The 15,681-nt window shown below is 36.3% G+C and overlaps 1 protein-coding gene across 13 annotated transcripts in view; it reads left to right on the top strand.

Annotated features, from left to right (window-relative positions):
• The window catches only part of SHPRH (SNF2 histone linker PHD RING helicase), a 66,583-nt gene that overhangs the window by 35,003 nt on the left and 15,899 nt on the right, over window positions 1-15,681 (top strand). For 11 of the 13 annotated variants that reach the window (XR_006740110.1, XM_045573394.1, XM_036413734.2 and 8 more), the window contains 9 exons: window positions 214-321; window positions 1,252-1,394; window positions 3,473-3,646; window positions 4,230-4,292; window positions 6,417-6,639; window positions 8,576-8,719; window positions 9,525-9,626; window positions 12,324-12,395; window positions 13,662-13,850. Coding sequence is in view for 11 of the 13 variants with exons in the window: in XM_045573394.1 (XP_045429350.1) it covers window positions 214-321; window positions 1,252-1,394; window positions 3,473-3,646; window positions 4,230-4,292; window positions 6,417-6,639; window positions 8,576-8,719; window positions 9,525-9,626; window positions 12,324-12,395; window positions 13,662-13,850 (1,218 nt within the window). In the remaining 2 variants the exon portion in view is untranslated. Of the gene's footprint in view, window positions 1-213; window positions 322-1,251; window positions 1,395-3,472; window positions 3,647-4,229; window positions 4,293-6,416; window positions 6,640-8,575; window positions 8,818-8,944; window positions 9,005-9,524; window positions 9,627-12,323; window positions 12,396-13,661; window positions 13,851-15,681 lie in introns of those variants that run through there. The other 2 variants (XR_006740111.1, XM_045573395.1) reach the window with 2 other exon arrangements.

Here is a 15,681-nt window from a genome sequence, read left to right as displayed (position 1 = left end):
CTCCCCCTGGCCGCCAACTCCTGCGGTCTCTCCCCCTGTCAGGCCAGACCCTTCAGATGATCCCAGTCATCAGCCAGTTCGAGGGACCTCACCTGTGCACAAATTTGTGCACCAGGCCTCTAATATAAGATAACCACATTGTTCTTGAAACACCATATTCAGTTATTTTCTAGATCTGGAGTGAAAATACTATTTATTGCTGTTTTAACACAGGCCAGACAGCTGAGGGAGCATTATATGACCAAGTGTAACACTGAAGTTGCTGAAGCACAGCAAGCTTTGCTACCTGTGCAGCAGACCATACGTGAGCTCCAAAGAAAGGTATGTCTCCAGAATGACTTTCTTACGTGTGTCTTGACATAGCATTTTGGCTTTTGTTTTGGTGTGGGGAGACATTTGAACTTATATAGTGATGTTGGAATTCTAAGTCTCTAATATGGTGCCTGTCCTACATTGTTAGCAATGTTTATTAATTGAATGAATAGATGCATAAATGAGTCTTGTTTGAAGTTATTCTTTTTTCTTTAAGCTATAATGGGTTTCTTTTACCTTGGTATATTTAATAAGTTATTTTTTTTAAAGATAAAAACTTTCATAATCTTTTACTCTTAAATGTGTATGTTGCCAAAATTTTTTCTTTTAAGATGTCAGAACTTTAGAACCACAGATATTTTTCTAATTAATGCAAGCCATTTGTCATTTCTAAAATTTCCCTCTTATGAAATCGGTAGCAATGTCTAAAGAAGTTACACAAAATACACTCATATATATATATATTTACCAGTTATTCCACATTTTATCCTTTCTAATTTCATTAATTATTTAATATTCAGGCATATAATTTTGTTGTCATAGACTATTGAGTAGAATCTAGTTCAGTTGGTTGAGTATTATTAGCAAATATCTTTATATTAAGAAAGAAACCTGTTACCTTTTCAAATATATGGAGGAAGTACTGAATTTTCATTTTGGTAAAGTATTTTTTAGCACAACTTTAATATACAAGTCTGCACAAGAAGTTCTCATTCGTCTAGAGTAGTCAGGAAACAGGTGTTCTCTTTAATTATGTTGTGGAAAAGTTGTACTCACCCATTGTATATAAAAAATGTATACTTGACTCACCATTATTATAATTTTCTTTAGAGTAGCATTTATTGCTACCTTTGAATTTTTCATAGCACCTTTCCAAGGGATAGAAATATGTGAGTACTACAGCAATATTAATTGATCAGCTGTTGTCTTTTTTTACAGATTCATTCTAATTCTCCATGGTGGCTGAATGTGATCAATAGAGCAGTGGAATTCTCTATTGATGAGGAGCTTGTCCAACGCGTGCGAAATGAAATAACCAGCAACTACAAGCAACAAACTAGCAAGCTTTCTATGTCAGAAAAGTAAGAAAGTATTAAAAAATAGAATAACTGTATGATTAGCCACCCTAAAAATTCACATCATTTGTTATTAAGAGGTCCAGTTAAATATAGGAACATCTGGATTTTATATTGTTGAGTACACTTCAAACCAAAATATTAAGTGTAAGTCTAAAAGAGAAACCCTTTTTTTCTATGTATTAGTCACTTAAAAATATTCTTTTTACTACTTTTTTTTTAATCTGCTTAAAGTATTTTCTTTTTATCTTTATTGGACAAAGTTTTGAAATAGACTTTGTTTTGGAGAATTTTGTCTTTAGTAAGACCTTCATACTTCCCTATGTAATTCATTCCCTACATTCTAAGCATCCTAGTGCCACAGTGGCAGGTTTTATGTTCTAGAGTTACCTGTTCTTTATTCCCCATCTTTCTTCTCATCAACACTATTTTTCTGAGTCTTTATAGGTAAATTGGATTATTGCTCTAGATATAGAAATGGTGAATAATTGTTCCTTAAGAACAAATTTACTCTTTATCAAAAGTACCCTTAGTAGTCTGACTCAAATGAATATCTGTCTGATGTTGGAAATTTAGGTGTTGTGGCAGGACTGTTGATTCTAGGTGGGTAGAACAGAGAGAGAATCTTATTGCTTCTCAGATCACATCTCAGCAGAAAATTAGCCTTAATGTTGGTTTTCAGTGAAAAGTTCATCATAAGAATATAGGTTTTTTTTCAAGGATATGATCTAATTCCTATCTTCTAAAGTTTAGTTTAATGAGAAGACAATACTCATAAATAATTTGAGAAATATGACTGTATAAAAACTAAACACAACAAAGGACTAGAAGGAGTGGTATTTTTAATAAACTCCATTGACAGAAAAAAATAGATTAGTGTTTTTGAAATGTTGGAGAAGCTTCAGGAACAAGAGTGAGCTATTATGAATAATTTGAAGGGAAGGACATATATGGCATGTTAGGAAGGAGAAGAACATACTCAATTTAAAAAGCAAACAAATTGTGTTTGTATTTCCCATTTTCTAAAATTTCTTATTATTTGGGCTTTCTTTTTCCTTTCCTAAGTCCATATACACACATCCATATTTTTCTTAGTCTGTTTCATCCATAGTTTATCAGAATAATTAAAGAGCATTGTTTGGATTTACCGTATTTTTCGGACCATAAGACGCTCCGGACCATAAGACGCACCAGTTTTTAGAGAAGGGAAATGAAGAAAAAAAGATTCTGAAACAAATAGTGTACTAAAATATTTTATGTGCATTAAAACCCAACATCACAGTCATAAACACATGTAATCAATCCTGTAAAGTAAACAGCAGCATTTAGAACCATTTTAGAGCCGGGCAAGCACACAGAGACCACACAGAGCCGGGCAAGTAAAAAAACTTTTTTTTTAAAGTATATGTGTAGGCTATATTTGGACCATAAGACGCAGGGACTTTTTCCCCCCCACTTCTGGGGGAAAAAAAATGTGTCTTATGGTCCGAAAAATACGGTAACTTCTAACCGCTATATAATAACTTTGAAACTTAAGTTAAATTAATTTGTTAAGCTTTCTCAATAACGTGAGCATAGTACCTATTGAGATTACACAGGAGTCATGCTTGGCAAAATGCCTAATATATCATAAATTCTGAAAATATACACACACATGCATAAAGTCTTATAACAAATAATATATCTTTTGGCTAATTTTCTTTATCCCCAATGTTCTGTGTTTATCTTTCAACCTGCTGTCACTTCTCCACATAGAGTTAGAATGTCTGTACTCATTCAGCAATAAAAAGGATGGCAATCATGATCTTTCAAAGTCATCTAAGACAGACATAGAAGATTTTGAGTGCTGTTTTTCAGTTCCTGAGATCAGGAACTATCAGACTTTTTGAAGTATCGATAGATAATCCAATGTTATTATTCTGTGCCTAATAGATAGCAATAGAATACACTCCTAACGTAAACTCACTAAAGTGTGACTAGGTAAAATGTTGCAATTTCTTTGTTTAGCAACTATTTTCTGAATTTGAAGAAATTGACCTTTTTATTTCTTTGTGTTGTGTTTGGTGCTGGTGATGGAAAATTAGGTTCCGTGATTGCAGAGGTCTTCAATTCTTACTAACAACACAAATGGAAGAACTAAATAAATTCCAGAAGCTAGTAAGAGAGGCTGTTAAAAACTTGGAGGGACCTCCATCTCGAAATGTCATTGAGTCTGCAACAATCTGCCACCTCCGACCAATTAGACTTCCTCTCAACTGGTAGGTACTAGGAGAAAGAATTGGATGAAATGGCATCATTTCTTTAGGCCAAATTTCTTTTTCTTTTGTTTGTTTGCTTGCTTTAATCCTTACCCCAAAATTAATTGATTTTTAGAGAGAGTAGAAGGGGCAGGGGGGGACATCGAAGTGAAAGAGACACTTTGATTGGTGGCCTCCCACACATACCTTGACCAGGGCTGGGGACTGAGCCTCTATGTGCCTTGACCTGAATCAAATGGGATCCTTTGGTCCTCGGGCCAGTGCTCTGTCCACTGATCCTCTGATCCAAACCAGGTAGAGCAGGCTAAATTTCTTCTAAGAGAAGAAATAATGGTTTATATAATAGAAGTTTTTTTCATTTGAATTCAGACAGAAGTAGAGATATGCATATCAATAATCTAAATTTAAAAAAAAATAAAAATTCTAAAGGATCACATACTGAAAATCTTTCCCCCCCCCCCACCCCCCAAGGCATATTTGTTGAAAAGAAAAACTGAAGTACAAAATACTTAGCCTTTTGTAGAAATTACCTGATTGCTGGTTGTGTTTGTGAATATTTTACTGACAGTTTCTTCTTTTCCAGCTGTGTCTTTTGTAAGGCTGATGAATTGTTCACGGAGTATGAATCAAAGCTATTTTCTCACACGTAAGTTCTCTGATTATTTCCCATCAGGAAAATGAGACATTTATAAGTAATAATCTTTCTTATATATATTTTTCTCTTATTAAAGCAATTCAATTAACTTTGGCATTTGATTATTTAGCATATTCTGTTTCACCTATGCAGTTTACCCCCAAATGCTCATGTCATATAATAATGTCTAATTGAGAGAGAGTTTAGGGGAGTAACAGACCCTGGGAACCCAACAGATTTCAACTCAAATTCCTGCCCACTGTTGTGGGCAGATTACTTTCATAAGTCTAAGTATCCTCATTTATGAAATGCATATAATAATAACACTATTTCACTGAGTTTTTTTTTTGTTTTTTTTTTGTTTTGTTTTTTTTTAATATTAAACTAGAAGCCTGGTACATGAAATTCGTGTACAGGGGAGGGGGATGGTGTGTCATCCTTCTCACAATATGGGACATCCTTCTCACAATCCAGGTCTGCTGGCTCCCAACTGCTCGCCTGCCTGCCTTTCTGATTGCCCATAACCACTTCTGCCTGCCAGACTGATTGTTGCCTAACTGCTCCCCTGCCAACCTGATTGCTCCTAACTGCCCTCCTTTGCAGGCCTGGTCACCCCTAACTGCCCTCTCCTGCAGGCCTGATCCCCATCAACTGCCCTCCCCTGCAGGCCTGGTCCCCCTCCAACTGCTCTCTCCTGCAAGCCCAGTCACTCCCAACTTCCCTCCTCTGCTGGCCATCTTATGTCCACATGGGGCAGGATCTTTGACCACATCTTGTGTGTTGGAGTGATTGTCAATTTGCATATTATTATTTTATTAGATAAGATAGAGGCCTGGTGCATGGGTGGGAGCCAGCTGGTTTGCCCTGAAGAATGTCCTGGGTCAGGATGAGGGTTCCCTTGGGGCGTGGGATGGCCCGGGCAAGGGGCCTATGGTAGTTTACAGGCCGACCACACACCCCGGTGACCTAAGTGGAGGCCCTGGGATCTGGGATTTATTTATCTTCTATAATTGAAACTTTGTAGCCTTGAGCAGAGCCAAGCCTCCTGTTTGCTCTGTGGCCACAGCCATCTTTGTTGGGATTTATTTATTGTCTATAATTGAAACTTTATAGCCTTGAGTAGAGGCCTAGGCCAGCCAGGGTATGCGGAAAGCTTGGCTTCCTCTGTTGCTGGAGAAACTCAAGCCTCCTGCTCGTTCCATGGCTGCAGCCATCTTGCTTGGGTTAATTTTCATACTCACTCCTGATTGGCTGGTGGGCATGGCTTGTGGGTATAGAGGAGTGATGGTTAATTTGCATATTACTCTTTTATTATATAGAATAGGAAAATGCACATAATTGCTTAGCAGAGTATTTGATGCATGGTTAGTGTCCTATATAATGTTAGCTCTCATTATATATATATATAAATTGATTTTTTACAGAGAAGAAGGGAGAGAGATAGAGAACTAGAAACATTGATGAGAGAGAATCATCGATCAGCTGCCTCTTGCACACCCCCTACTGGGGATGTGCCCACAACCAAGGTACAGGCCCTTGACTGGAATGGAACCTAGGACCCTTCAGTCCACAAGCCGACGCTCTATGCACTGAGCCAAACTGGTTTCGGCAGCTCTCATTATTAATATACTTTCTCCAACACAGATTTGAAATCTTCATCCTGTGTAAAGAATTAAGCTGCGTTGTAAGTGCAATAGCCATAGTATTAGCAAAATTATTTCTCTTACAAAAATGGAAATTGACAAAAGTCTAAATTCTGATTGCCTCAAAAGAGAGTGATTGACAGTGTACTTTTAGAATATCTTATGTTTTGAGGTGGGGTGGGGTTTGAATGGTTGATGACAGTAGTTTGTCTTTTATATTGTTTTAATTCCCAGAGTAATAGTTTAGCCTGGAATTTATAGGCATTTATTATGCCAGATGGTTCTCAAATAACATCAAATTTATGATGCCTCAAGCATTTTGAGTTGCTGTGATTTTTTTTCCCCAATGACTTGCAAGCATGATCTTGTAGACATGATATTAAAAATTGTTGAAATTTTTATTACTGACCTTGTTTCCCTTACTGGGTCTACAAATGTGAATTTACAGTCTTTTTACCCACTGGACAGTTATTTTGTTCTCATATGTCTTCAGAGTCAAAGGCCAGACTGCAATATTTGAGGAGATGATAGAAGATGAAGAAGGACTGGTGGATGATCGAGCACCTACCACCAACCGAGGTCTTTGGGCAATAAGTGAGACAGAGCGATCTATGAAAGCTCTACTATCATTTGCAAAATCACATAGATTTGTTGAATTCATTGATGAAGGAAGTACTTCAATGGATCTCTTTGAAGCTTGGAAAAAGGAATATAAGGTCCGGTATTTTAAAACTTCTTCCAATATTAAAAGTTCTCCATTACATTAATTTTAATAACCACTTTTTTCTTTTTCTCTTTAGTTTTTAAAAATCTGCTTAGAGACTTAGGTATTATAATTTATTTTTCCTAAAATGTAATGATTGTAATGATGAAAAATAAAAATAATAATACTGAATAGTTAAGAAACTTCTTATTAAGTTACTAAAAGAATATCGTTATTAAAATAAAAATATATGAAACCTTTTATTTAGCTGTTAAAATGATCATTCTGTTCTTAGCTTGATCTTATACAACTATGCTGTAAAATTAGAGTAGGGATTTTTTTTCATTTTTTTATTTTGTTTTGCTCTGTGAGTAAAACCAACCATCAACAACCTTGAAGGAAGATTGGAGAACATAGTAAATATTTCTCAATAGATGAGACTGGAAACCATTGCTATTTATAATGCACAAAGTGACCCTTCATATTAATACTTTAGTAATTTCCTCATGTTGTAACTATTATATGACCTTGAGATGAGATTCTAAAATTCATTAATTTTTAATTTGTCATTGTATTTGGATTTGTTAATCCATTATCCTACTTGGTAGGTGAGGTGGGTAAGGCCATGAAAGAAGTGTTTTATTTATAATTACATTTAACATCTTTTTTAAATCTAAAGTTCTTGCCTTTTAAAGCAGGATAAAAGTATCCAGAAAAAGAAGACATGCTATCTGTCCATTATATCAGTTCATATATTTGATAAATTGGGAAAGTTATTTTTAGAGTATAGAAATCATTGGCTCGTAACCTTTTTTTTCTTTCACATTAGTATTTTAATCTACAAGCACATTAACCAATTAATTACAGCAAGCCATGGAAAAAGATAGTACTGTGTTATATCCACTTAGCTCTACATTCTTCCTTTGGGTTCTGTTTGGCCACTTACTCTGTGTCAGAGGAATGCTTATCCTATAATTCTCCCAAAATTTTGTACCTTTTTTCTCTATAACATTGTAGACTAAACCCTCTTACAGCAATGTAAATGATTGAGCTGCTGCTACACACATCAATCAGGATCTACCTCAAAGTGTAACGTCAGTGAAGAAAGCACATCAAAAGTTTGATAATGGTTGATGTCACTTCTATAAATATCAGAAACATAAATATCCATGTTATTAAGGATGTGGAGATTAGTATATATCAATGAAAAGTATGGAATAATAAGTCCAACCCAGAATAATGGTTATCCCATGTGAGTGGGGTGGGATTTGAAAGAAAAATATGTGAGGAAAGAGTGAAATAGTTAAGAAGGAACACAAAGGCTTTCTAAGAATTCAGTTTTGTTCTTTTCTGTAATTGGATAATAGAACTCACGTATGTATTTTCGTATTCTCATTTTCATATATACATATTTTTTTTAATATATTTTATTGATTTTGTACAGAGAGGAAGGGAGAGAGATAGCCAGAAACATCGATGAGAGAGAGTCATCGATCAGCTGCCTCTTGCACACCCCCTACTGGGGATATGCCCGCAACCAAGGTACATGCCCTTGACCGGAATCGAACCCGGGACCCTTCAGTCCCCAAGCCGACGCTCTATCCATTGAGCCAAACCGGTCCCGGCCATATATACATATTTTAAATATGAAATATTTCTTTAAAAAATAAAGTAGAGATTCCACTAGCCTAGTATGAAGCTGTATAGATCTTTGGTTCTACCAAGAAGTCTTTGGCTATTCTCCTAAGAATCTAGAGAAGCAATACTTCACAATGTCCTATGGAGATTTCCAGTCTCTTCCTACAAAGAATTGCTTGTTCCTTAGACACTTAATGAAAATTTCACTGTCATAAGACCTCATTGAAGACTTGACTGAGGCACATCATGGTGGTTTTAGCCAATTTTAATTATGTGCTTTACCAACATCTTTGTCTTTTCTGTTTCTCCAGTTGCTTCATGAGTACTGGATGGCTCTGAGAAATCGTGTATCTGCTGTTGATGAACTGGCAATGGCTACAGAACGTCTAAGAATTCGTCATCCTAGGGAGCCAAAGCCCAATCCACCTGTTCTTCACATCATTGAACCACATGAGGTAATTTGCAAGTAAACCACAGAAAAGAGCACAACAAATAGCACAAAAACCCAAGATTCATAGAGGAGAGAGAGTCAGGGCAATGATCTCTACAATAAGTATGTGTTTAATTTTTTCTCTTAGTTTGGTCCATAGGAAGTTATTTGATTATGTAGGTCAGAAATGGTCAAAGATGAGCAATTTCATATCTAATACTTATATTTTGGTTCATTTGTTTCTCTCCAGATTGCAGATTCACCTAGTTTTTGAACACCTTCTATATGACACAGCCTAAAGATACTCTTGGTCAGTTTTCAGAATAGAAGCCTTAGCAAGTGTTTTTTGCGTTGTTCTTTTAACAAATTTATCTTTTATATTCCTGTTTTGTCTATTATATTCTATTGAGGAAGCAATAGAGAGGAAGGGGGCATTGAGATTTTTCTTCAAGTTTCTTAAAATCACTCTGGCCAGCGTAGCATATTATTTCATTTTTCTTTATTCATGGATGTACTGAAAAATGATGTCACTTCTATAAATATCAGAAACATAAACAGATAACATTTGGGTTAATTTTTTTTTTTAATATCTGACTTCAAGTGTATTGGAAAGTTTCCTATTTAAAACTTTGACATTGAGTTTTAAGCAAAAAATATATACATTTCTTATTGAAATATATTATCTAGTATCCATTTTGCACATTTGAGTTTTCACATGTAAATAAGTTTGCTTAAAAGAGGACATATTTATATTATTGAGGGAGAAGTATGCATTTTTAATATAACTTTACCATCATTCTGAGATAGAATAAAGTTATTTTGTTTTTCAGGTGGAGCAAAATCGGATAAAACTGCTAAATGATAAAGCTGTTGCTGCATCACAGCTTCAGAAAAAACTTGGGCAGCTTCTTTACCTAACTAACTTGGAGAAGGTATTATTTTAAAATATGCTACTTTTGTCCCATGCTATGTTATCAATAAACCACTTTAGTGACACCATTTAAACTATCAGTCCCATAATAACAGGGATTTTTAAATTAATGTTTTATTTGTTGTTAGATATATGAGTCTGAATACTAGCTATGCCTACAATAGTTACACTCATCACAAATGAAGATGATGATCTATAGAAAATTTGTTATATAGATAATATAAAGGTATGCACTATATAACATGTAGTGCATACCTTTATATAACAGTAGTTATGTCCAACAAAAATTACATTTATATAAATTATGGGTTATTGTCATGACATGATTAAATATTTTAAATGGTGCTTTTTGTGAATAAATGAGATGAGAAAATGCTCATGTTAGAAAGGTGAGAGGGAAAAAATAACTAAAATTATAAATGGAATATAATCCCAATTTTTGTGACTATGTTTATTTGAAATAAAAGATAATGAACTTAATTTTTAAAAATAATTTTTCTGGCACTCAACAAATATTTATTGAGCATCTACTATGTACATACATTGTACTAGAAGTTTGAGATAGACAGACTTGGTCCCTGGCCTCAAGGGATTTTTGAGTAATTTGATGTGGACATATCATAGGCACTAGATCAAGTAGTGATTAAGATGTTAGTGATTCAACCGAACTTGAAAGATTAAATAAATGACTAGAGCAGAACGGCCTGCATTTAAGATGCTACAGAAATTTGAAGGTTAACATGTTATGTTATCAAACAGCTTTTTTCAGTGTCAGTTACTGGTTAAGTGGACTCTAAAGCATTTAAAGAGTCTATTACTTGTTGAGGAATTCTATTTCTTTATAATAGAAGCAGGTAATGACGAGCCATTGTTCACAGTAGCCCAGATGTGAAAATAGCCTAAGAGTCTACTGAGAGATGAATAGATAAAGTGGAATATTATTCAGCTATTAAAAAAAGAATGAATTCTTGCCATTTGCAACAGCATGGGTGGACCTTGTAGGCATTATGCTACGTGAAATAAGACAAAGGCAAATACAATATGATCTCTATTTTATGTGGAATCTAATCTATAATTATGAAAGTATAATATGCTAATTAGACCGGACAGCCAAATGACCTTCTGGATTCCAGACATCCGGACGAAGCCACAGCAGCAGGGGCTGAGGCAGAGGCAGTTAGGGGCGATCAGGCAGTCAGGCCAGCAGTTATGGGCATCAGGAAGGCAGGTGAATGGTTAGGGGCGATGAGACAGGCTGGCAAAGTGGTTGGGGCAATCAGTTAGGAACTAGCGGTCCTGGATTGAGAGGAATGTCCAACTTCAGGATCAGGCCTAAACCAGCAATCGGACATTCCCCAAAGGGTCTCAGGTTTCAAGAGGTGGGTGAGATGAATGGTTGAAACGAGTCAAAAGATACAAACTTTGAGTTATCCTATATAATAAAGATGTAATACGCAAATGTTTGTTACTCCATGAAGCGTAGTGACTGACCATGTAACGACCAGATCATGGATCAGCAGGAGGGTGGGGCAGAGAGCTATAAGTGGGCAGCGGAGAGCTATAGGAGGGCAGAGGGAGCTACAGGAGGGTACAGGGCAGCAAGCTATGAGGGAGTACAGGGGAGGGGGAAAGGCAGTGAGCAGAGAACTACTGGAGGGTGGCAGCAAGCTACTGGTGCATGGATTCCTGCACGGCTACTAGTAAAATAAATAAGTCTTGGGGATATAATGTACAGCAGGGTGACTATATTTAATACTGTATGTATATTTGAGAGTTGCTAAGAGATTCAAGGATAATCAAGAGCAATGACTTGTAAAAAAAAAAACTATTTGGTTAGTGAAACCATAGACTTAAAAACTTAAGTAATCCTTTATGTTTTCTTCAGCTTGAAAACCTACCCATTTGATGACTTTTTTGAAGCTCTTAATTTTTTAAATAGTTTTTTTTTTTTAATATATTTTATTGATTTTCCACAGAGAGGAAGGGAGAGGGATAGAGAGCCAGAAACGTTGATGAGAGAGAAACATCGACCAGCTGCCTCTTGCACACCCCCTACTGGATGTAAATGCCCTTGACCAGAATCGAACCCGGGACCCTTTAGTCCGCAGACTAACGCTCTATCCACTGAGCCAAACCGGTTTCGGCAATTTTTTAAATAGTTTTAAGGAGATTTTGAAAAACTATTATACTTCAATGTAATTCCCATGTATTAATTAGGTTTCAGATCAATAATATTTCTGATATCTAGTTATTTGCTTTGCCTTAATGAGATTAGAAAAAGGATACTGAGAAGAAACCAGTATTAATCAGGAGTTATAGAAATAAATACTATGTCTGTGAGCCATGCAAAGCAGACATGCAGAATATATAATTTCTTTGTAACAAATCTGTGAATTAGTTAATTATGTCATATTTTTATTTTCATTTTGCCTTCTATGATAATCACAACTACAGTAATATGATAAATTTAACAAACTATAATAAAAATTGTTTCCATTTTTTGTTCACTTTTTTAGTAAATGTTATTTGTAAATCCCAAGAATGATAATAGTAGTAATAAAATATAAATTATCAGATCATCTTAATCAGCAGGTTATTAAAATTACAATTGCCAGATTTTACTTCCATAAATGAGTTGTATTTGTATCAGGTTTCCAAATATAACGAATATATTTTTGAATTCTTCTCTTTTGGATAGTCTCAAGACAAAACGTCAGGAGGTATTAATCCAGAACCTTGTCCAATCTGTGCTCGGCAGCTGGGAAAACAGGTGAAATTATAATAAACATCACATGCATTTATAAAACACTTCACAGTTTTCGAAGGCATTGCTCTTTGTCTGTTTTTCTGTTTATGCTATGTCAGTCAACTTCCTGTCACTTCTAATGTTCTGCTATCAGATGACTCTGGCTTCTAAAGGAAGTGCCCTTCATCCCCCATGGCACTAAAGGTGCATGGACCACAGAACAGTGTTGCTCTGTCTGCAGAAATGCCACTGAGTCATTTCCCTGCAGCCTCCCTCCTGGGGACTCCCAGTCCTTGAGAGCAGAGGTGCACCTAGAGAGCATCATGAACTGCATCACCAGGAAAATCCAAATACCCTGCCCCTTCCCAGTCAGGGTTTTTAAACCTAGCTTAGATATCACATTTTCTCTTCCTTTAGTGTGGCTTCTTTTCCAAGAGACTTTCTATTCCATCCTGCAGAGTACCTAGAGAAGGCCCAGCCACACACCGTCTTTCCATTCAAGTTCAGGCACATCATAGCTTAGGGCTTAGGAGCCTGTCACTCCTAGCACCATTCTGTTTTAATTGTTGGTGGTTTTTATCAGGTGGAAGGTTGAATAATTAACACAAGATATCAGAACTTTTATAACGGACACCTCAATTAAGTCTAATGCTCTTCTACACTCCCCCACCTCCACTAAAAAGGGGATAAATCCCCACAAATATGCTTCAGAAAAGTTAATGTGTCTTTCTTAAAATATGAGAAGGGGGTTTTCAAAAAAAATATTTTTATTTGTTTATTTCATAATTTTTAATGTATCACAGAACCACTTTTAAGACATACCTGAGATACTAGTCCATCTTATTACCTATATAATAAATGTTTTAACATGGGAAAATGTAAATGTTAAAGTATTTAAAAGTTGTATGGACTATATTGAGTGTTATATTGCCTCCAAATTAATGTTGCTCTTAGTCCTTGTATTATATCTGCCATTAGAGTGATGAAGGGGTAATTCACATTCTTCCTAAATACTGAAACGAGAATATCCACTTCTTATAAATAACAGCGACTAGCTGACTATTGTGCTCACTGTTAAGGTGAGCAGAACTAAACACTATGAAAGCTTACTCTGACTGGACTTAAAAAATCATTCAGTTAAATGTACAGCTTAGTTTTTATGACTTACAGAATACTCATATCATGAAATAGGCAGTGCAATGATGACTTCTTCTCTTCTAAATATATGTATATATTGAGAGGCATCTTCGTTGGCAACTCCCTGAACATATTCTGTGTTTTCTTTTCCAGTGGGCAGTCCTGACCTGCGGGCACTGTTTCTGTAATGAATGCGTTTCCATTATTATTGAACAGTACAGCGTGGGCTCCCACAGAAGCTCCATTAAGTGTGCCATCTGCCGCCAGAACACATCTCACAAAGAAATCTCGTATGTCTTCACCTCGGAGAAAGCCAGCCAGGAAGAGGACATTCCTGTGAAGGTGAAGTAGATTAAGAAAATGTAGAAGACTATTCAAGGAAATGAGAAAATCAAAATCAAAATAAGGCTGCACATGTGTAGGAACCACTGTTGTCTCTCTGGACACACTACCCAAATGCCTCAGCTTCACTCTCTACCCTCTCCTGTGAGAACACAAGAACACTCTCTCCCTCATAGTAATAGGCATGCCCACTGTGGCTAAAACGTGCCTTTTAGAATTCCACTTCCCTGTTATTTTCTATAGTATCTGTCTACTACAAATAGTGCTCTGGTTACATTAGAGATTTATTTAAAGAAAGCTTCTGTCCTCATTCTTTCATTTAGCCCTGGATATCTGGGGAAAAGGATATGCCCAACCAGGTTGAAGGAGAAAATAGACGGGTTACTGAAGGTAGTGGTCTTTTAAATGGTGTGGATTAATATTTCAGGGTGCAACCTAAACTTGGCTTTATTTCCCTAATTTTTCCCCCCATGCTTCATTCCAAACTTTTTTGTTAGTGGTGTTAATCCTCACATGAGGATATTTTTCCATTGATATTTTTTTTGGGGGGGAGTGGGGGGGGGCAGAGAGAAACATCGATGTGAGAGAAGCATATTGATTGGTTGCCTCCTACACATGTCCTAACCAGGGCTCAGTCCAGGGAGGAGCCTGCAACCCAGGTATGTGCCCTTGACCGGAATTGAACCCGGGACCCTTTGGTGCTCAGGCCATCACTCTGTCCTCTGAGTCAAACCAGCTAGGGCTTCATTCCAAATTTTAAGGAAGTGACCATAATTTGAAATCTAAACATGATCTGTAATTTATTCAGGAAAGTCTGTTCTAGACTTTTTGTTCTTTGTATTTCTTAAACGTGGTTTGTTTGTTTTTCCCCTAACCAAGCTTAGATGAAGGACAAATAAATACATGAATATAGTATGAGATGTAGGCCAGAAGGATAGTCGAGAGAATGGTGGCATATACTCACACAAGAGGTAATAGAATCTTTTTCCTTAATTCCTTCTCCTTCTGGGTCCTTGAGGTTCTCTTCTCACTATGTTTAAGGATTGTATTTTGGGGTAAAATTAACTACCCCACTTAGGCAGTCTCAGTTAAGCTGTTAGGATATTAGGCAGTTGTTAGGATGCCCCCTCCTGAGAAAACTATAGTTGGATTTAAAAATACCTAATTGCTCTTTATTTCTACTGTTACTTGAATAAAACCTGAAAATATCAGTTACATTGCTGTATAGAAAATAGTAGAGAACATTTAGAGAGACCAGTTTAAGAGGCTACAGCGATAGTGATTATGTCTTTGATTTCATTGGTGGCAGTGGTGATGGTAAGAAGTGGATATATTAAGAGATGTTTAGAGTAAAGTTGATTAGAAGATAGAATGTTGTAGGGGCTGATGAAAAAGATTCTCCTGGTTTCTGATGTGAAAAAGTCAGGGAGATAATGGTGCAGTTACTGTATTAAGGTATTTGGAAGAGGAGTACATTTATTTATTTATTTATTTTTAAATATATTTTATTGATTTTGTACAGAGAGGAAAGGAGAGAGATAGAGAGTTAGAAACATCGATGATAGACATCGATCAGCTGCCTCTTGCACATCCCCTACTGGGGATATGCCCGCAACCAAGGTACATGCCCTTGACCGGAATCGAACCCGGGACCTTTCAGTCCCCAAGCCAACGCTCTATCCATTGAGCCAAACAGGTCTTGGCAGGAAGAGGAGTACATTTAGACATACTATCTTTGAAGTGCCTAAGACATGCGATTAGAACTATCCAGCAAAGCGTTAATATGTGGAGCTGGAGATTTAAAGTCAGTCACTGGCATACGAGATCTTTG

Source organism: Pipistrellus kuhlii, unplaced genomic scaffold (assembly GCF_014108245.1).
Source record: "Pipistrellus kuhlii isolate mPipKuh1 unplaced genomic scaffold, mPipKuh1.p scaffold_m20_p_5, whole genome shotgun sequence".
NCBI lineage: Eukaryota > Metazoa > Chordata > Mammalia > Chiroptera > Vespertilionidae > Pipistrellus > Pipistrellus kuhlii.
This window is presented reverse-complemented; position numbering and strand designations above follow the sequence as displayed.